General features: G+C 36.9%; 1 protein-coding gene across 1 annotated transcript in view; it reads left to right on the top strand.

The window, feature by feature from the left end:
• Positions 1-20,571, top strand: part of HMG20A (high mobility group 20A) — an 89,616-nt gene extending 69,045 nt beyond the window's left edge. The window contains exons 4-10 of the mRNA XM_006888282.1: positions 3,498-3,710; positions 6,702-6,834; positions 7,798-7,829; positions 14,766-14,838; positions 16,152-16,367; positions 17,037-17,179; positions 19,834-20,571. Coding sequence (XP_006888344.1) covers positions 3,498-3,710; positions 6,702-6,834; positions 7,798-7,829; positions 14,766-14,838; positions 16,152-16,367; positions 17,037-17,173 — 804 coding nt within the window. The 3' untranslated portion in view covers positions 17,174-17,179; positions 19,834-20,571. The remainder of the gene's footprint in view (positions 1-3,497; positions 3,711-6,701; positions 6,835-7,797; positions 7,830-14,765; positions 14,839-16,151; positions 16,368-17,036; positions 17,180-19,833) is intronic.
• The last annotated feature ends 490 nt before the right edge of the window (positions 20,572-21,061 follow it).

The raw sequence follows: 21,061 nt of genomic DNA on the forward strand, positions 1-21,061 counted from the left end.
AACTGGGGAGGAGGGTGGAGAAAACAGTGCAACAATGAATGAATGAAAACCCAGAATCTCTGTAAATGTTCATTAAAACTAATAAAATTTAATAATAAAAAAAAGAACAGGCCATGGCACCAGAGGTGTCATTGCTGATATCAAATGGATCTGGCCAAACGCAGAGAGTACTAGAAGAATGTCTATTTGTGCTTTATTGATTATGCAAAAGCATTTGACTAAGTGGATCATAACAAACTATGGCTAACTTAAAAAGAATAGGAATCCCAGAACACTTAATTATGCTCATATAAAACCTACACATGGACCAAGAAGCTGTTGTCCAAACCGAACAAGCAAACATTGCATGGATTAAAATTAGGAAGGGTGTACATCAGGAGTGTATCGTTGCTCCATACCTATTTAAACTACATAGCAAGCAAATAATTTGAGAAACTAGACCCTATGAAAAGAAATGTGGCATCAGGACCAGAGGAAGACCTATCAACAGTAGAAGTTATGCCAATGATGCAACCTTGGTTCCTGAAAGTAAAGAGAACTTGAAGCACTTGCTGCAGAAGATCAAAGATTACAGCCTTAGAAACAGATTGCATTTCAACATCAAGAAGACAACATCATGATATATGGAAGAAAGATTAAATTTTTCAACATTTTCATCTTATTTAGATTCACATTTAATACCCTTTGTATTAGCAGTCAGGGAATCAGGAGACATATCCATCAAGTCCACTGTCAGAGAATTCTCCTAAGTGGTAAAGAGCAATGATGTTAGTTTGAAAACTAAGATGCATGTGCGTCAGGCCATTGTCTTTCCATCATTTGCTGTACTTCTGAGAGCTGGACAGTGAATAAGCAAGACAGAAGAAGAAATGATGCCTTTGAGTTGCAGTGCTGGAAAAGAGTACTGAATATCCCATAGCCTATCAAAAGAACAAAAGAGTACTGAATATCCCATAGCCTGTCAAAAGAACAAATGGATGTATGTGTCTTGGAAAAAGTGCAGACGGAGGCAAGATGACAAATCTTCGTCTTGCATATTTTGTGCATGTTGCTATGATAGACATCATGCTTAGAAAGGTAGAGAATCAGCAAAAAGAGAAGAATACCCTCAAAGAAATGGATTGACACAGTCACTGCACCAATGGGCTCAATTATATCAGAGATGATGAGAATGGCGCAGGATAGGACAGGGTTTAAATCTGTTCTTCATGAGATCTCTTTGAGTCTTAACTTCAGCAGCACCTAACAACAATAACATCTTGTTGATGGTGTGTCCTTTTGAGTCAGAACTAACCCATAGCTACGAGTTTTCAGAGGCATTAAATAAAATGGGAGGAGATTGTCCATATCTCCCCTTGGAGCAACTGGTGGATTGACAGTGCATTTCCTTACCCCTAAGTCATTAATGCTCGTGTGTGTGTGTGTGTGTGTGTGTGTACACACACATATATATAATCATTTTACTAGATAATTAAAAATTATTTTCTTTTTAAAAATTTATGCACTTGAATTTTCTCACATTCTTAGATTGATATCTACAACATTTTATGCTTTATATTTCTTCATTTTCATAAATAAAAAATGGACTTTTTCTTCCTTCCTAAAAAAAAATGTATATATGTACTTATGTTCAATAAATGTTTATTGAATTGAGTGATTTATTTGATTCCTTAGATAATTAATGATGTGTTTGTCTGTCATACTTGTTCAAGGGAACATTCTGCTCACCGAGGCCTAGCACAGGGCCATATGTGTCCAAAGGATTAATATCACTTGCCAAAGTATTCATAAGGGGCCCCTTTTCTCTACTTCACACAAAGATTCCATATGGGCCGAGGCAGTAGTTCCCTTCTATTTAAAAGGAAGAAGGAGGTGGGGGGAAGACTGGTAAAATATCAAAGATTTCTATTTAAATTGGTATTTCAGTCCTTACTTTAATCCTTTATAGAGGTGATTTAATCTTAATTTAACTCAAAATATAAAGACCTCACTTTGTAGAATATGCATATTAAAGAACATATCATTTTACAAATCACTAGCCTTCATTTTGGATATATAATACTTAACTAAAATTTTTCTAAGAGTTAAATATTAAGTTAAAAGATTAACTTGTCTGCTTTGGGAAATAAACTAGACTTTGACTGGTTATCAAAGTGAGAGCATGCTTCCTGAATTCTTTTTAATCCCTGTGCTACAAGCTCTCTCCTCTTTTGTCCAGTGCATGTGACAACATCTTGTTCTGGTTTGCTGTGACAGTGTGTCTTTCTCTGGCACAGTGTTGTATGTGCTATACTGTTTTTCATTTAGCATATTATCTGTTGAGAACCAGGACCTGTAAAGTACATATGAAGATGTCAGCTTAGGTGATCATGACACTCTTATCTATTGAGATTGGCACAAAATACTCTTTGAGTGCATCAAATTATACTGTGCTGCATAAAAGGGCCTGGAAGTGAACAGTCTGGAGTTCATAATTGAAAACTGCAGTCATTTGTACTATTGGCAGATTTGGAGAGCTTTTAATATCCAGAATCTTCATGATAGGAAGGGAACCCTGATGGCAAATTCTGTAGCAAATTGTGCTGCTAACATTTCTCTAGCATTGCTAATCCACTGGTCACTGTGCAAGAGAAAATGGACAGTCTTCTCCTTTTATTGCTGACAGCCCTGGGAATCCCAGTAGAGAGTGACTCTGTGGCAATGAGTTAGATAGGAGACCACCCATTTTTCTCCTGCACAGTAATCAGTGGGTTAGCAATGCTAGGGACGTGAGCAATACAAAATCTTCACCACTGGGCCAGTAAGCAACATCATGATAGTTGGAGAGAGGATCGAAGTTGTCAGTAATTTCCTCTTGGATGCATAATCAATACCTTGGCACCAGCAGTCAAGAAATAAAAAAACATACTGCATTGGGTAAATCTGCTGTCTGGGACACCTATAAGGTGTTAAGGAGCAGTGATGTCTGTTTAAAGACTAAGGTGCACTTGATTCAAATCCTGGTCTTTTAATTTACTTGTTATGCATCAGAAAGGTGGGTAATGACTAAGGATGATTGAAGAATTGATGCCTTTGAGTTGTGCTGGAGAATAGTATTGAATATCCCATATTCTCCCAAAAGAACAAACAGATACATCTTGGGAAAAGTGCAGCTTGAGTGCTCTTTGGAGACTAGGAGGGTGAAGCTTGGTCTCACATATTTAGGGCACATTGTTAGAAGGGGCAGTTTCTTGGAAAGGTGAGTGTTGATGGCAGAGAGGAATACCCTCAAGGAGAAGGATTAACACAGTGACTTTAATAATGAAGTTGACACAGAATAAGGCAGGGTTTGGATCCATTGGTCATAGTCAACTCAACAGCCCAAAAGTGTGTGTGTGTGTGTGTGTGTGTGTGTGTGTGTGTGTGTGTGTGTGTATATATACATACATAACATTATCTTATTTTCGAGTTTTTTGTTGTTGTTTGAGTTTTAGTTTTTTATTTCATTTGTCTTTTAGCAAAGAAGTAAACGAGGGGGTTGGTCCAAAGGAAGAAAGAGGAAGAAACCTCTTAGAGACAGCAATGCACCCAAATCCCCCCTTACAGGATATGTCCGGTTTATGAATGAGCGTCGAGAACAGCTTCGAGCAAAGAGACCAGAGGTCCCGTTTCCAGAAATTACAAGGATGTTGGGCAATGAATGGAGTAAACTGCCTCCTGAGGAAAAACAGGTAATCCTTTGCCTGATTTTTATATCTATATCTATCTATCCATCCATTCATACATATTCATATGTGTATATATATGTTGTTGTTATGTGTCATCGAGTCACCTGCAACTCATAGCAACCCTGTGTACAATAGCCCTAAACCTTGCTCTATCCTTTGCTAATATCATTGCCTCTAACATGCCTACGCCCATTACCCCAGTCACTGAATCAGTCCATCTCATGGAGGGTCTTTCCTGTGCTGTCCCTGCACCCTCCCAAACATGACCTCCCCATCCAAGGATTGGTCCCTCCTTGCAACATGCCCAAAGTATGTCAGGTGGAGCTTGCTTCAGAATTCTTGCCTCCAAGGAGCAGCCTTGTTTAACCCTCTTTAAGACGAACCTGTTCGTTCTCTTCACAGTCCATCGTATATTCAGTACTCTTCTCCAGCACCACAGCTCAAAGGCATCAGTTCTCCTTCTATCATTCCTAGCCATTGTCCTGCTCTCTGATGCATAGCAAGTGATTACAAAGACCATGGCCTGTATCAGGCGCACCTTAGTCTCCAGACTGACACTGTTGCTCTTCAGTATTTTAGAGAGGGCTCTAATAGCAGACTTTCCTACATATATAAATAAAATAACATCTGTCAGAGAAACAAAGAGGATACATGGTAGAATCTCTGGTTTGGTCACAAAATTGTCTTGGAGATGAGAATAGCAGGATCTGTCATTCCTCTTTTTTTCTAGGACAGTGATTTTAGAATTATCTCAGGGTCTGTTGAAAGGGTGTAAGCAGGAGGGACTTAGGACACCTCAACCAAAGCAGCTCCATTTTTATCTCTCTTGTATCCTTAAAGTTCACATAGATTATAAGGGAAAAAATGTAATTCTTTGTTCAGAAACCTTAGAACATAATTTATTCCACTGAATTAAAGGAAAAACGTCATGAGTTAAATGAGAAAATGCCAAGATGTCATTTGAAAAAATTCAGTAGTTCACATAATATTTTTAAAATAGTTTAAAAAAAACTAGTTTGATGTTTTAAGAATTTTTTTTTTAAGTGTAGTCCTGGCAAATTTAAGCTACTATGGAAATGAAACAAGTACTGCTTGAATTATCTCTCTCCTCCAAAATAGAAACTAACACTACTGCCAAAAGTGAAACAAATTCATTTGTTAGAGAGATTTGAAGGGAATTAAGGGTGATACAGCTATGAGCTGGTTGAAATGACAAAAGCAGTGATGGTAATGATTAAGGGAGTTGTAAGAGATCAGATTAATTTGCAAATTGAAGCCTTGTAAACATTTATGTTAACAAGCTAGTACAAAACAGGCTATATCTTCTGTTACTTGGCTGTACTGTAGATAGGGATTGTAATCCATATGCACAGTGGGTGGGTGTTTTGTTTTGTTTTTTTTTATTTGGTTTCTTTCAAAATCAGTATATGCTCATTTTTTAATATCATTTTTTCAGACAATAATATATAAAGGATAAAAGCAAAAATAGTAGTAACTATCTGTAGGTGTAACCAGTGTTAGGTATCATTGAATATATTTCAACTCCTGATGATCCTCTATGACAGTAGACATGCTGCAGAGGATTTTTAGGCTTTAATCTTTACAGAGCAGTTCACCGGGCTTTGTCTTTCAGAGGATCTGTGCGAATTGAACACCTAGCTTTTCAGTTAGCAGCCAAGCCCTTATCCATTGTGCTAACAGGGCTCTTTGTTCATTAGGTAGGATAAGCTTTTTGTTTGTTTTTTAAATTTTTCCTTTATAATAATTGCAAAACTAGGAAAGTTGCAGCAATAAAAGTAGTATAAAGAACACGGAAATACTTTTTTCCCTAGATTCACCTTTTATTAACATTTTATCTCATTTCTCCACTTGCACTTACTACCTTATGCATTCTCAGAGTTTTATTCTGAATCTTTTGAAAATAATGGCCCTTTCTATCCCTAAAACCCCTGTTTGAATTTCCTGAGAATATTTTCTTACATAATTACAGTATAGTTAGAAGCTTTATAATTGTATATTAATATAATACTTTTAATCTACCACCCGTATTCCATGATGGTTACGAAATTCTTTTTCTCCTCTACAGTTTATATCGTAGCAGTTGCCCCTTACCATTTCACTCTGAGTAAGAACCATCCTCTTTCTCCCATTAGTTTATTTACCTATTGTTGGTGTAGTTATATGAACTCAGATTTTTTTCCCCGAATGGCTTATAATTCATTACTTGTTTAGTTATTTTGATGCTTAAATTGCCCCATATCTGGCCATTGAGGTCCCCTTTGCATCTGACTCTTAATGTGGGACAAGGTTTTTAACACAAGACAGTTTCTTCTTCTAGTATTTTTATACCTGATTGATGAATGAAAAGGACAAATCATTAAACAAAATAATCTTGGTAGATCAATGAACTTTGTTTAAATAATTAATGAAACTAAGCAATCAAAGCATGTAGATAGAAGCTTTCTGAAAGTAGTCCATTTGGGGTCCATAAGATGAGGTCATTTTTTTTTTAATGTTCTTTAATGCTCTGCTCTTCAGGCTCTTAAAAGACCAATTGATGTATGAGATCATCCCCTTACAATGGGTTAGGAATAGAAAAACAATATTCCGTTCCTTCCCGTGGGAACAATGTCCATGTGATGTTCAGCTCTCATGAAGATTGTAGTGGCCACATGGAGTTCTAGCTGTAGGGTTAGAGGAAGGCTCATCTCCTTTGTTAATTTTTAATAAGAGTGATCTCAATGGAATTTATCCTCATTGGGTTGGAAAACACAATAAATAGTCCAGGCAGTCAGAATCACCTATTTCTTTGTTTGTATGTTATTCTATTGATAATGATTCTTATTTTTCTGATTATCCCTAAGAGCTTATTGCTTATATGCTTATCAGCCTTTCTATTCAGACTGTCATTATCCTCTGTTTTCATCAAATATATCACATTTTAACTAAGTACAGTTTCTGTTTCTTGAAAATAATTTCATATTTCTTTCCTAGCGCTATCTTGATGAAGCAGACAGAGATAAGGAACGTTACATGAAAGAACTGGAACAGTATCAGAAGACTGAGGCATACAAGGTCTTCAGTAGGAAAACCCAGGATCGTCAGAAAGGCAAATCTCATAGACAAGGTATCAGAACCAAGTGTATTTAGTTTGTTGTGCATGAAAGAATCTCACCAAACTGGCTATTAGAGTGATTAAAATAAGAGTTTCTGTCATCTCTGTATTATCCTATATTCACTTAAAGCATCTTCTTAGAATTCTGGTAAAATAACTTTATTCTCATCCAGAAATTAGCCAGTGTCAACAGTTGCGCTTTTGCTTCATGATCCATATTTATTGCCTACCCTTTTATCCCTAATACCCAGTTTAGGACTTTCTTTTCCTCCACAGAAGTCTATCTCCTAAGCTGCATAAACTACCTTTAATACCTTTGTACTTTTAACAAATCATTTGTCTCATTCTCCAGTGGCCATCCATTAATTTATTCATTCACGTATGCATTCATTAAAAAGATATTTATTGTGCACTTTCTTTTATGTCAAACTTCCTCATAGTTATTGAGAACATAGCAGTGAACAAGGAGAACAAAATCTGTATCTCATGACTCTCTTTTCTTTATTAATCATTTGTCTCTGAGTTCCCCTTCCTCAGGTTGCACTGCCAACAAGTTCCACTTCCAGCTAATCTCTCAGTTCCTTAACTACTTTATCTTCAAACTTGAGCATCTAACTTCCTAAAACTAATGTGCAACTGGACTTTGGTATATATTTTCTAACCTCTATCCCCCTCAAAAAAATAAGAGCTGTGTCTGCCATTCCCCTTGTGCCGAATATATATTACATAGGTAAGGGTTTCCCTTTAGCATTTGTTGGCCAACCTAATTAATAAAACTATAAGAAAAGAATGAGATTCTGTTGGCTTCATCTATAGCCTTGTTGCACTGCTAACCAAAACCATAAGGAAAAATGTCATACATTGTGAAAACCTTATGATACTAACAGTTTTATAATTTTACATGGTAGTGCTTGTTTTGTGCATCTTTTGTTTGTCTGTTTTGTTTAATATTCTCTAATTCTTACTTATTTTTAGATGCAGCCCGACAGGCCACTCATGATCATGAGGTAATTAGCTTTCTGTGTGTGTCTCACAATGTTGCTGTGTGAAATGTTACTGCAATTTATTTCCTTTTATGAATGGCCTAGTGTCTCCTATCCCATAATTCTTACTAGGGAAGTTGCATTACCTGGGGAATTCTTGACACATGACAGATCTTTATGCCATGAGTCTTGTCTTGGAACTCCAACCTTTCTAATGGCCCAGGAATTTAATTGACTTTAAGTGTTAACTATAGATAGAATTTGGAATGAGAGATAGGAATGAGGACTTACTGTAAAGCTATACCTTGACCATAGCTTACCATTATCTAAAAGGTTAGTTATGTAGGGCCTCAAAACATTTAGTTAAAATGGACTGTGCAACTACAGTAGAGACACAAAGCCTAAGAAACAATATCCTATGTTTTTGCCACCTTTCCTAGTCCCTCACCTAACTCGCCTATGTTTGCTTACTGGCCTCTTCTCCATATAGTTCAACACTATATATAAGATTTAGGTTTGTGTTTCTGTGTGCATTTGCTATGCTTCGTAAAGTGCTTTAAATATATATGTAGCCTGTGTTTAATATATGGTTGTACAGAATCTATAATTTGTGTTAATTTATGCTTTTAAAACTCTCAGGGACTCCCTGTTTCTTAGCAGATCACGGTCAAGCTCAGCAAGGTCTCTTCTCAAATGCCTTAACACCCATTTTTCTTCCATAAATATTATGTGCTTAAGAATCTTGACTACTCACTGTCCTCCAGATGCTCAACCCTCGTCTACCTCCTGTTTGTGCTCATATTGTTCCTTTCATGAGAACACTTTCTCTTCCTCACACATTTCTTCCACCTCCTCCATCCTCCCATTTCTCACTCTAAAAATTCTGGTTATCCTTCAATCTCTATTCAATTTCCATTTCTTGTTTTAAGCCTTTCCTGTTTGCCTCTAACTTCCTTTAGCACTCCCAGATCTCTGTACATCTATGCACTTAGCTGACCCTGTCTCTTGTCTAGGTTATTTGAATGCTTCTTTTATTCCCCTCCTTGAGTGTAATCTCTTTGAGAGCATGCCTACTCTAGTTTTCAGCTTTGTATATAACCTTGTACCACCTAGCATGATACCTTTACATGGTGAAGATGTTGTATGATACCTTTACATGATGAAGATGTTCTTGTTGTTATGTGCCATCAAGTCACTTGGGACTCAGCAACCCTGTGTACAAGTCTGAACCCTGCTCTGTCCTGTGCCAATCTTACTGTCTCGGACACACCTACCTCCATTACTCCAGTCACTGAATCATCTCACCACCCTTCCAAGCATGATGTCCCTATCCAAGGACTTGTCCCTCCTTGCAACATGCCCAAAGTATGTCAGAAAGCCTCAGAATCCTTGTCTCCAAGGACCAGCCTGGCTTCACCGTCTCTAGGACAAACTTGTTTGTTGTCCTGGCAGTTGATGGTATATTCAGTACTCTTCTCCAGAACCACAGCTCAAAGGACTATCATCCCTAGTCATCATCCAGCTTTCTGACACATAGCAAATAATTATGAAGATGATGACCTGGATCAGGCATATCTGAGACAGAATATAAATACTTTTTTATGCCTTTCATATAAACATTTGCTTACATGACAGCCTTACAAGGGTTTGAACATAAAGAGAAAAGTCATTTTTCTTATTGATCCATGTGAATTTTTTTTAAAATAATAGTAATTCAAGCTAGTAAATTACAACAATATCTCTTATGTGAGCTTTTTTTTTATTTAAATAAACTCAGTGTCTCTTTTTTTATATTACATGTTACATCTGAATTCAGGATCCCTTAAGAAAGGAGGAAAATAGACTATTTTAGAAAGCAAGCAAAAGATTGGATTTTTGCCTTCCCAAAAACGGTTTGTTCTTAACCATATTAAGAGCCTAAAAGCTGAATTGTTGTTGTTGTCATGTGCTATTGAGTAAGAACCAACTCACAGCCGACCCTCCAGTGGGTTTTCAGAAGTTATAAATCATACAGATGGAGATTGCTCTGGGTTGGCAGTACAACCTTTTACCCACTAGGCCACCAGAGCTCAAAGAATAAAGAATCTCATGTTAATTGGGACCCTGATCATCAGCTCTGTAATTTTCTTTCTTTCTACTACCTTCTCTGTTCTTTTTTAAATTTTTGTTTCTTCATTTCTAGGAAAGAACTCATTAGAGATTGACTTGAAATAACAGTATGAATTTAGAAAAATGTGATTTTATAATGAATTCTTCTGAAATTATTTTGGGTACTTTTTTCTTCAAAATGGCTTTATCTTGAGATCTTAGATTCCACTCCTAATTTGGTACTTGGTGATTTTTGAAACATAAAGAAAATGTTCGATTCACAAGTAAAATTAGTGTTTGTTACTGAATTATAAAAATTTATTATTATTATTATTGTTATTTTATTCTTCATTTAAATCCTTTATAAATTTATTCACATATAGTATCTGTGTGCCCTAATTAAGATGAAATGCTTTTGGTTAAACAATTTTGTTTGTAGACTTTATAATTTGTGATTGAATGATGTTGCAAACCTTTCATACAACGGAATACTTGGATAATTACTTCTTTGTCTCTTCTTTTATATCTTTTTGCCCACCTACCAATATCATGACATTCCTGTACTTTTATTTTGTATTAAGCATCCTTTAAAGGGTCTCCATATGTAATGGCTACAAAAGAGAATTTGGACAGTTACCTATAACATTAAACTTCATATTGTACAGTTTTTCATTCAGTTAGAATTATGTGATTAGTTTTATCACATAGATTTTGCTGGTCAAACTATGTGTTTATGTTTATTAGGCATTTTTATCCTTAGTAAAGTTGAGTCAGGAAAGATTAAGTCAGTTATTGATGCTACTGCCAATAATTTGAAAAATAACACTTTTTCTTGAAATACGTTGTGTAATATAATAGTAATTTTCATGGCTTATGTTGTTATTGTTGTTATGTGCTGTCCAATTAACTACAACTAGTAGCAACCTTATACACAATAGCTCTGAACTCTACTCTGTCCTGAGCCAATCTCACTGTCTCTATAACACACCTACCCTCGTTACCCCTAATTATTATGTCAGTCCATCTCATCTGGAATCTTCCTCTCCTGCACTGTCCCTCCACCCTTCCAAGCATGATATCCTTCTCCAAAGACTGGTCCCTCCTCACTGTATGCCCAAAGTATGTGAGACAGAGTCTAAAAATCCTTGCAGATTAATTCAGAATTAGAAACATGTTAAAACAAGCAAACAAAAGTACAGAGATAGCAGGTGAAATGCCAGCAGGAGTTTGACATATGTGTATGCAGTGGGCTTTGTACATCTCTCTGTTAATAATGCCTACATCACAAGAAACACTCTCTTACAGGTAACCAGGTCGTCTTCTGTGTGTATTGGGGTCACAGAGTGCACAGAATGGGTGAAATGACTTGAGCAGAGCTATGAATAAGTTAATATAACGTAAAAGTAGTATCTGGGAAAGTGCCTGAAACATCATAGATTTTAAATAGCCTATTTCCCTTTATGTACTCTCTGGGGAGTAAATTGAGAAATTTTTAGTAAAATAATCTTAAAGCTCATCTTAGAATGCTAAGAATTCAGAGATCCTCCTGTCACCTGCTCCCTTCCTTTTTTTACCAGTAAAGGAAAATTAAGACAGGAAAGAACTTACCAGAATTACTCATTTATTATGTAGAGGGAGAAGTCTGACTGAAACTGAAGCCTCCTTCTGTGTCCCAGTCTAGCATTCTTGGCAGCACCTCACACACTATATAAAGTAAGCTAAACAATGTTGAAGGTTAAAATGATCCTGGTTGCCGGATATGTCAGCAGAATTTGTTACTAGTTAGACACTTGTTTATATATAGTAATAAAACCTAGTGTATTCCTGTATAGAACTTGGATTCCTAAGATGTTGTTCTCAGGGCAGGTACTGGAGAATGCATGTTAGAGCTAAAGAAATGCTGGCCAGAAAGTCGTTCTGCATAAAGTGAAGCACTTCAGCCCAGTACACAATATAAAGAGCATTCCCTGAAGTAAAGGGTACTTGAGATAAGCATATCACATACTATAAAATTCTGGCTCTGAGCCTAGATCACAACAAAACAAGTTCAACTCAAAAGGACCTCTGTTCTCTTACCCTCCTCTCAATATATAGAATGAAAACCAAAGTGTTCCTCTCTAATCAAAAGACGATCCACTAAACCCAGGGGTCAGCTAGGGTTACATTCAGGAACTTGTCTACGTCTTGGATGAGGACTAAGATAGAAACAATAATTTTGTTTCTCCTTTAATTTATGAGAAATGACAAAATGACACTCAGCCTGAACAAATTAGACCCTTTCAATGAAGAGGTAATCAAATCCGTGTGATTTTATTCCCTTGAGCAATACTCAGAGTAGCTTAAGTGTACCCAAGCCCCCAGGAGGATCTGCCATGCCGAGTAATGTTCTCAGTAATGGAAGAGTGCTGATGGTTTTTATTACCACTCTTCCGTTAAGTAGAATTTCTCAGTTGCCTTTCGGAGATTGAACAGTTCTCTTTAATTGCTTTAATGTTTCATATTTTGCACTCCAGGAATGTCACCAAGGGGCAATGTGTAAGTGCACCTGCCTTGTGTATCTTCTGCCCTTCCATAGTTAACTTGATTTGGACTGCTCTGGCAAAGAAAATAAAAGATCCATTAGGTAGTGTGAGGAGGATGTAGCCTTCTGCCCTTGGAGAGGGCTGTTTACACCATGGTAACAGAAGCCAAGCATCTCTAAGTGTGTTACATCCATATTTAGACCTATAGCTAGGCACCTGATTGTGTACAAGCTTGTATGACTTTATCCTAAATTACTTGTGAACTTATATTTTTATTTGTTATGACTTATACATGCCAAGATTAGACTTTCTTACTTATACATTAGAATCCTATTGGTCTCCACCAGGTACTGGTTTAGGTAGAGCTTTTACATTGCTCTGAAAAACTTTACTTTCTTTCTGTAGGAGATAAACAATAGGGTAAATATTGAAAGGTCTTTTACGTTTCCTTGGGTAAATACAGGTATGTATTGCTTAAGATCTGCTTGATCAACATCTGTCTGACTGCATATATAGTCTTGTCAGATTTCATATATAGTTAATGGTCTCAAAAGTGGTGTTGTTTTTAACAGAGAGCAGCTCTCCTTTTATTTATTATTCCTTCCTTATGGTGTTAAAAATCCTAGACTCAAGAATCTAGTAGCACTAGACCACAAGGAGGATACAGTCAGGTAATGCAGAGGACATGAGTCTCAGCATGAACTCTCAGGCTTTGTCCAGTACCCAGGTGAGCTGGACACCAAAAGGGGCTGAAATACTCAGCTTTCTCCCTGCCTCTCTCTCCCCTTCCTCCTGCAATTGCTCTCTTAAACTCTGCTACCACCTGCCCTTCCTCCAAACTCCACCAGCACCTCCAGCAGCAGCAATGACAAGGATGACCCAGAAGCTTTCATTTAATCCCATAAAGCTTTAATTTATTGTTGTATAATGTCCAAATCATGCCATCTTCTTTGAGAGTATGTATTGTGGGCATTAAGTACCACATACCTGTACATATTTTTTCAGCTTTTCATATTAGATGCTTATCTTGATCAACTGCCATTAGCAAGCAGTTCACAAAGCTTAGCCTCTTTATAAACAGATGCCAATATGAAAACAGAAACTTGACTGTCAGAATAGGCGCTATTGCACACCAAATCATATTTGACTTTTTATTAAATGCCCAAAGTATTCAGAGGTAAAATACTAGTGGTTACATGAGTAGTAAAAATATACTCTGTCTCTTGCTTTAAACATGTTTTATAAGACTAATTTCAAGGTATTTTTTAATAGCTCTTCATGTTAGAGGTTTTGAAAACTTCAGATTTCAGTAGCTGTTTCTTCAGTACGTACTTCTCACTGTTCTTTTTAACATCTTGGATTATGTAAGATTTTAAATACTGTGCCAGGAAGCTTATAATTTTTATTCATAATGCTTTCAACTTTAATTCATTGCTGAAATAGCAGCCAACACATTTTTAAAATATTGCCTATATTTTTAAGAATCATTGTGCAATATATTTTGTAGTGTTTTTGGAGACTGTTTTTAATGACTTATTAATTAATCTTGAACATTGTTACTCTTTTCTGTCTCATAATACCTAGCTAGTTTGCTCATTTTCAGAACCTGATTATCTCTGTCTTCTTGGTTTTGTTTGCTCATTTTCCCTGTGTTTGGGAGTGGGGGAAAAAACCAAAAGAACCCCAAATATATTCTGTCCCAGTAAATAAGTAGAAATACCTTATATCCAGTGGAATACCATTATTACTGCTCATAGTGGCTGGCCAATCTCTACTTTAGAGTCTTACTGTCTGCTACACAAAATTAGATTGCCTAGTCAGAAAGTATTTTCTATGCATAGCCAGTAATAGTGATTGGAAAAACACCTCAAAATTTCTTTTCTCAATTCCTTCTTCACCCAATTTCCGAACTGTATGCTATTGACTATTCATGTCACAGCTAAGAAATGACTTCCCAGTTCTTCACTAAGGAAATTTGTGTAGATTTTCAAGGTTTCTCATTGCATAATAGTTGTGCATCTAAGAAAACGGAATATTTAATCTACTTGAGTTCATATGGAAGTTTAATTTCAGTAGAAAGGGGAATACGTTTCATTTGGAGCCTTACCTAGATTGATGCCTTATTCACTCTCCTGTTTCAAGCACTATTTAATTTTGCATTTACTTATTAAATGAACTGTTTGAAAAGGAGGATGAGATTGGTTGTACAACTCGAAAAATCTAATCATTGTTACTAAATTGTACATGTAGAAATTATGGAATTGATGTTTTGATGTGTGGATTCTTAACAACAAAATAAAGTTAAACAACACCAAAAATAATGAACTGTTCTTTTACTTTTGATTCACAGAAAGAAGAGGTAAAAGAGCGATCTGTTTTTGACATCCCTATATTTACAGAGGAATTCCTGAACCACAGCAAAGGTGATTACTCAAGATCTTTTTATGTCCCTCAGGTGTGTGATAGGGGATTCAGTTCTCAGGAAGAATTCATTGTTCAAAGGCGGTAGTGATATGGCTGCTTGGAATTTGTCTAGAAGACAGAATCACTAATTTTAAACACCAGTAAAGAAAGATAGGCCAGAATTATCAAAGCTGCTTTGGTCTCTGGATCAAAGGGAATAAATATAATTCCGTAATCTAGTTGTTTTCAAACTCTTGGTCATGGAACCTTTTATACAAATGAAAGCATATCTGGGAATCCAAAATTAATATAAGACAAACCAATGCTGACCCCCATTGCAGTGAATATGAAGACCCTTAGCTGTACTGGCCGATCTCTAAGTCCTTTGTGAAACCCCTCAGGCTTTTCACATTGTTGTTGTTGTTAGGTGCCATTGAGTCTGGTATAACTGATAGTGACCTGTATTACAAGAAATCTAAACTCATCCCTGTCTTGTTCCATCCTCACCTTCTCTGGCATACTTGAGCCCAGTCCCTGTGTAACTTCATCTTGTGAGGATCTTCTCTCTTTTGCTGATGCTCCACTTTTCCAAGCATGATGTTCCTTTCCAAAAAAATAGCTCTTCTTAACAACTTGCCTAAACAGATATATCTTGGAGAAAATACATCCAGAGTGCTCCTTGTAGGCAAAAGATGACAGAGCTTCATCTCACATACTTTGTGGGTGTTGCTGGGAGAGAGACTGCTCCTTGGAGAAGAACATCGTGCTTGGAAAGGTGGAGGGTCAACAGAAGAGAGGAAGACCTTCAACCAGATGGACTGACACAGTGACTACAACAATGTCCTCAAGTATCTCAGAAATTAGGAAAATGGCACAGGATAGGACAGTGTGCAGATCTGTCATTCATAGGGCCACCTAACAACAACATGCTCAAAGTGTGTGAGACAGTGCTTCACCATCCTTGCCTCCAGTTAGCACTCTGGTTGCACTTTCTACAAGACATACATGTTTGTTCTTTTCTTCACTACATAGTTTTAAAAAGCAAATACAAACAAAAACTACTGCTTTAATAATTTAAGGGGTTTCAAGTGTCCTTGCAATCTTATATATAGTATATGACCAGCTTTCAGAAATTAAAATAGCTCTAGCAAGTCAGGTGTTTCCTTGCTGGAATTATTATATGGAAAGCCATAGTGAGACTAGGAAGATGAGGTGGGATAGCTAAGCACATTCTAATTAGAGGCAGCTGAGTAAAACTTCTAATTAGAGTCGTTGAGATTCCTCAAAGACACCTCCTTGTGCTACATGTTTTCTGTGGGGTATATGTCCTTAGCCCGGGAGGCCGAGCTTCGCCAGCTTCGCAAGTCCAACATGGAGTTTGAGGAGAGGAATGCAGCCCTGCAAAAGCATGTGGAGAGCATGCGCACAGCAGTGGAGAAGCTGGAGGTGGATGTAATCCAGGAGCGGAGCCGCAACACAGTCCTCCAGCAGCACCTGGAGACCCTGCGGCAGGTGTTGACCAGCAGCTTTGCCAGCATGCCCTTGCCTGGTAATGACATTTCAGGGAGAACAGACTTGGTGGAAAGGGGGCTGTATTAACTATTTATGATGGTATTGGTGTGGCAAGGTTTAAATATCTCACAAGAGGAAAATCTATAAAATATCCATTTTTCTCCCTCAAGAGTTTTCTGTGAGTTGTGTAATAGAATGTGTATCAGCTAAAATCATCCAGTATTTCAGATTCTCTAGTCATTTACATTTCTTCCCACTTACATTATAACACAATATACTTTTCTTTCTATTGAATATAGCTTGAAATTTAGAACAATGAAAACTGAGTAATAAATCCTGACTAGAGCACTCTTGCATGTATATGTTGGCATGCTTTTATTTGGTTTTGTTTTAATCACAAGGGAGAGGAAAACAGTAATGTTCCTTGTATATGCTATCATTTAAAGATAGTCCTAGCAGATAACTGAGAGTTTGTGTAGTTGCTCATCTGTATTGGCTAGCGGTTATATAGTTAATCTGATTATTTGGGGTATGTGGATTAATTTCATTTCTTTAAAATCTAAAAATCCGTCTTCTGAAAGTATAAGTTTGTTTGTGGTACAGACCACATTAGAGTTAATGATCTCTCTGTGAACTCAGGTAATTGTTTTATGGTTAAATGAATGGAGAATATACTCTTACTCTCTCTCTTTTAATCACACTTCAGGAAGTGGAGAAACACCTACAGTGGATACAATTGATTCATATATGAACAGACTGCATAGTATTATTTTAGCAAATCCCCAGGACAATGAAAACTTCATAGCTACAGTTCGAGAAGTTGTGAACAGGCTTGATCGCTAGGGAGTGGTGAGTATTCACTGCAAAGATGCTGGAATTACATAGAGCAAATGAGTTGCCGACTTGATGTAAGATTTCTGTTCCATGTGAATGTTAAGTGTTTTAAATAATATTACAGAACAGAGAATCAAGACCATTTTGGGTTCATTTTTGGCTTTGTTTTCATGCTTGTATCAACATGACTTAATGGAGAAACCTTGATTTGGGTGGTTGAACCTGGGTTCTGGCCTTGCCACTTGTTAGATGTATTCTTAGACATTTATTTTTCCAAAGTATTTTGAAGAGTGAATGAAAATCTTAACGTCATCCAGGAGTTACACTTATAGCAAAACAGAATTATTAGCCTTCATTTTACCTGGGAAATATCAAGGATAATTTCTAACAAATAATTTGTTAACAAGATAGTGTGTCTGTCCCTCTGAATAATAAGCAGCTCTTTGTTCACCACTCAGTGTCATTAATGTCAAATGTTAATATGAGCTAACCCTGTAGTAAAATTGTTTTACAGATTACAAAATGACCAGGCTCTCAGTAAATAGTGAAAAGAAAAGAAACTTTTAAAATAATGCATTACACCAAAAATGAGTAATATGTCAGATCCTTTCAGAATAGAAAATGTACATTCCAAAAATAACTGCTTCTGTAAACCTTTCAGTACTAATAATTACTTATAGATACCATTTCTTAAAGTGATGTTTTTGCACTTAAGAGGATCCTTTTTAGTATGCCTTTCCACAAGCTGATAACCTTTTGATCTTATACATACCAATGTAGCTTACAATTTGAGCAATATGTATAATAATAACTAAAATCTGTGAGTCTTTGTCTAATGAGGCAACATCTGCTAACAGAGACAAAGGCAGAAGTCTTTATCCTTTTTGGTTGCGCTCTTGGACGGTGACTGTATAGGCAATTCATTATACTTTAGCCTCCGCCGTGCTCTGATGGGGAAAGGATTACCGTCCTTCTAGTGAGTAGCCAGATGGAACGGACTATCCTTCTAAGAGATGGCTGGATTCCCTGCAGAATAAAGAAGTAGCATTACTGCTGCTTTTTATGAAGGGAACAGCTTGTAAATCTAGGCCTGGGATTTTCAGGAGCTCATCATCCTTCTCATTTTCACACAGTGTTTTCAATTAGCACTCTTGTAGACTTGAAAAGAGAGAGCTGAGAGAAACTGTGGAAGATTGTGAAAGAACACAGTAATTGATAACATGGTGTTTCCTCACGTAGGTATAGGGCATTTACTTCAAGTACTGAGCCAAAATGTTTTTCTCTTGTAAGCATTTTGCCAATAAGGTTCTCTTAAAATTTTACTCATCCTAAAGATATATACTATAGCTTTTGCTTCCTAAGTGTTTTAGTAAGCTGAGAATGTCACTATTACACTTGATTTTAACTTATAAATATTTTGCTCTTAAAAAAATAATACATGAAAATATGAATTAGTTATATTGCTACAGATTTTTACATTCTCCCTATGCAACCAAGACTAGGAATAGATAGTTCCTCACAACTGCAAAACTGCCAAAAATAAAACAATTATGAAGATTGTGATTAATACTAGCTTGGTCTCGTTATACAGATCTGTACACATAGCTATTCTTGATGTCCCCAGTACTCATGGTGCAATTAATTGCGCTGACATGAGCTTGGCAAAAGTTTCATCCATGTCAGCCACCAGTGAATGAAGAGAAGCTGATGGTGTACGCATTTTAGAGCATATTAGAACTTAGAAGGGACCATTAGAAATCCTAGCATTTTACTTGTGAAGAAACTGCATTCCAAAGAGTCAAATATCTTGACGGGTGATCCTGGGCTAGGGCACAGATAACTAAATACTCATCTAGTGGGATTTCTAAAATATTGCTACTTGGAGAGGGAAAGGAAGCACTAAAACATTTTGGAAGGAAAGTGTTAGAATAGATAGAAGAGGGAAAAAATAAACATAGTCCTTTAATTGTGTGGCTTAGCCCACTTTTAAATTGTTTTTATAGATAAACGAGAAAAATTGCCTCCACTGTCATCTTTCTTTGTGGCTAACTGGTATCTAGAGTAAAGGAGGATTAGGAGGAGGGATTTGGTGATTGATTTTATATTATTTGAGACATGACTACGTTTTTTTACCACTTTTTGTAGATTGTCAAAGCTCATATGTTCTTTTATTTCAGTTGAATAAAATGATAAGTACTTGACTACTTGAAAATTGAAGAGGAACCCTTTTTAGTGATTGTATTTTTTTATCAATGGGACAGAATTTATTGGTATCTTCCACACAAATCATTTCTATACGTGTAGATATCATTAGATTTATCCTTGAAAAAATATTTTATTTGATTGACCATCCATTCTCTGACCTAAAAAAGAGTGCAATAATAATTTCCCATCACCAGATTTGTTTCTCATAGCTGCTGCTCTCTGTTCAGCTGACTGTTTTGATTCTGCCTGTTGTTGCTGAACTGGAGCAGGTTCATGTTTATGATTGAAATGTTACCTGAAACATCTCAATGAGGTTGCCTGCTTGTATCTTTATGAGCTCTTTAGTATACATTCCCCCTGCTTCTTACCTTAACTCTTAAGAAGCTTCCCACCCCCAATCTATAGCCCTAACCCCTTCTAAGTAGCGCTTACCTTGTGTCTTTTTTTTTTTTTTAATTCTACAGGGATTATATCTTCAAGATGTTTGTGAGTGGTTTGACTTGTGAGGAGCGAGAAGCCATCAATGGAAATTTGAACTGAATAGGGGAAGGAAGCAAGTACACATCACTTTCCCTGGAAAGGAATTATCAGTGAGTTAAATGCCTTCACCCCAGGAAGCCATATGAGGGAGCAGCAGAAGGAACATGTGTGTGAACTTCCTGTGGAATCATCCTTGTGTGAAGCTTTGAAAGTGTCCAGCCACTCTCTCGTCTGCTGTTTCCTGTCATTTCCATTTCTATTAAAGTGGATCTGCATATATTCTGCTGACTAGGTGACCCTGAGACTGACACCTTCTGCAGCAGAAAGGAAGACTTCCCATTGTTGTAATTCAGATTGGACATTTTTATCAGTGGAGCGCCAGTTTTATTACCTAGCTGTCACTTCTTTTTTAATGTCTTTGGGGGTTATTTTTTGCTTCCCTTCACCCCTACCAAGTTATACATCTCCATTTTTTGACCTCTGAGCTTTGTTGCTCAGCAGGGTTCTGAAAGAGAGTTTCTCTCATTGGACAGGCCCAGTCATCTCTCATCATTGCCCTGCTATGACTCCAAAGAAAGTAGCTTCTTGTTGACAGTGCCCTGTGGAGCGAGGCTGTGTTTCCTACCCCACACAGTGCTCAGTGGGTGCCAGCCCTCATCGAGGCTTTGTAATTGCTGCCCTGGAGGAGAATGCTCTTCCTTCCTCCTTGGTACTGCCTGCTGTTTTCTAAGCATTGCTCTTGCACAAACACGTTGTCCTAGCCCCAGCAAGGCTCTTCTGTTTCCATCTGTTGGCAATATCTAGCATTTTTTGCTGAGGAAAAGCTCATTGGTAAACAGAAAAGAAAGGAAAAGAGGAGTTTCTCGTTTGGTATTGATGAAATTCCAACGTTAATCATAACTGAAAACCGAGGGAGCCCCTGTCTTTTAAGTGTACTGTTTGATGCTTTTAGACAGGTAGAAACATCATTCAGAATATTCTGTTGAGCTGACAGAAAAGGGCACAAAGGAATTCTCATATTGTCTTCCTTCTGCAGCCTGTAATTGTTGAATCTATTTGAGAGAGACAGACTTCCTTTTGTTCTCCTTCCTTAGCGAGGGATTTTTCGGTTTTGTTGTTTATTTAGTAGCAGAAAAAGAAGGCGTTTCTCCTGATTCTCACTTCAGGATTTTTTTTTGTGTTTCAATTTTGGGGTGTTTGGGGTTTTTTGGA

The sequence above is a fragment of the Elephantulus edwardii genome, unplaced genomic scaffold, assembly GCF_000299155.1.
Source record: "Elephantulus edwardii isolate Elephantulus edwardi_28Jun2011 unplaced genomic scaffold, EleEdw1.0 scaffold00066, whole genome shotgun sequence".
Classification (NCBI taxonomy): Eukaryota; Metazoa; Chordata; class Mammalia; order Macroscelidea; family Macroscelididae; genus Elephantulus; species Elephantulus edwardii.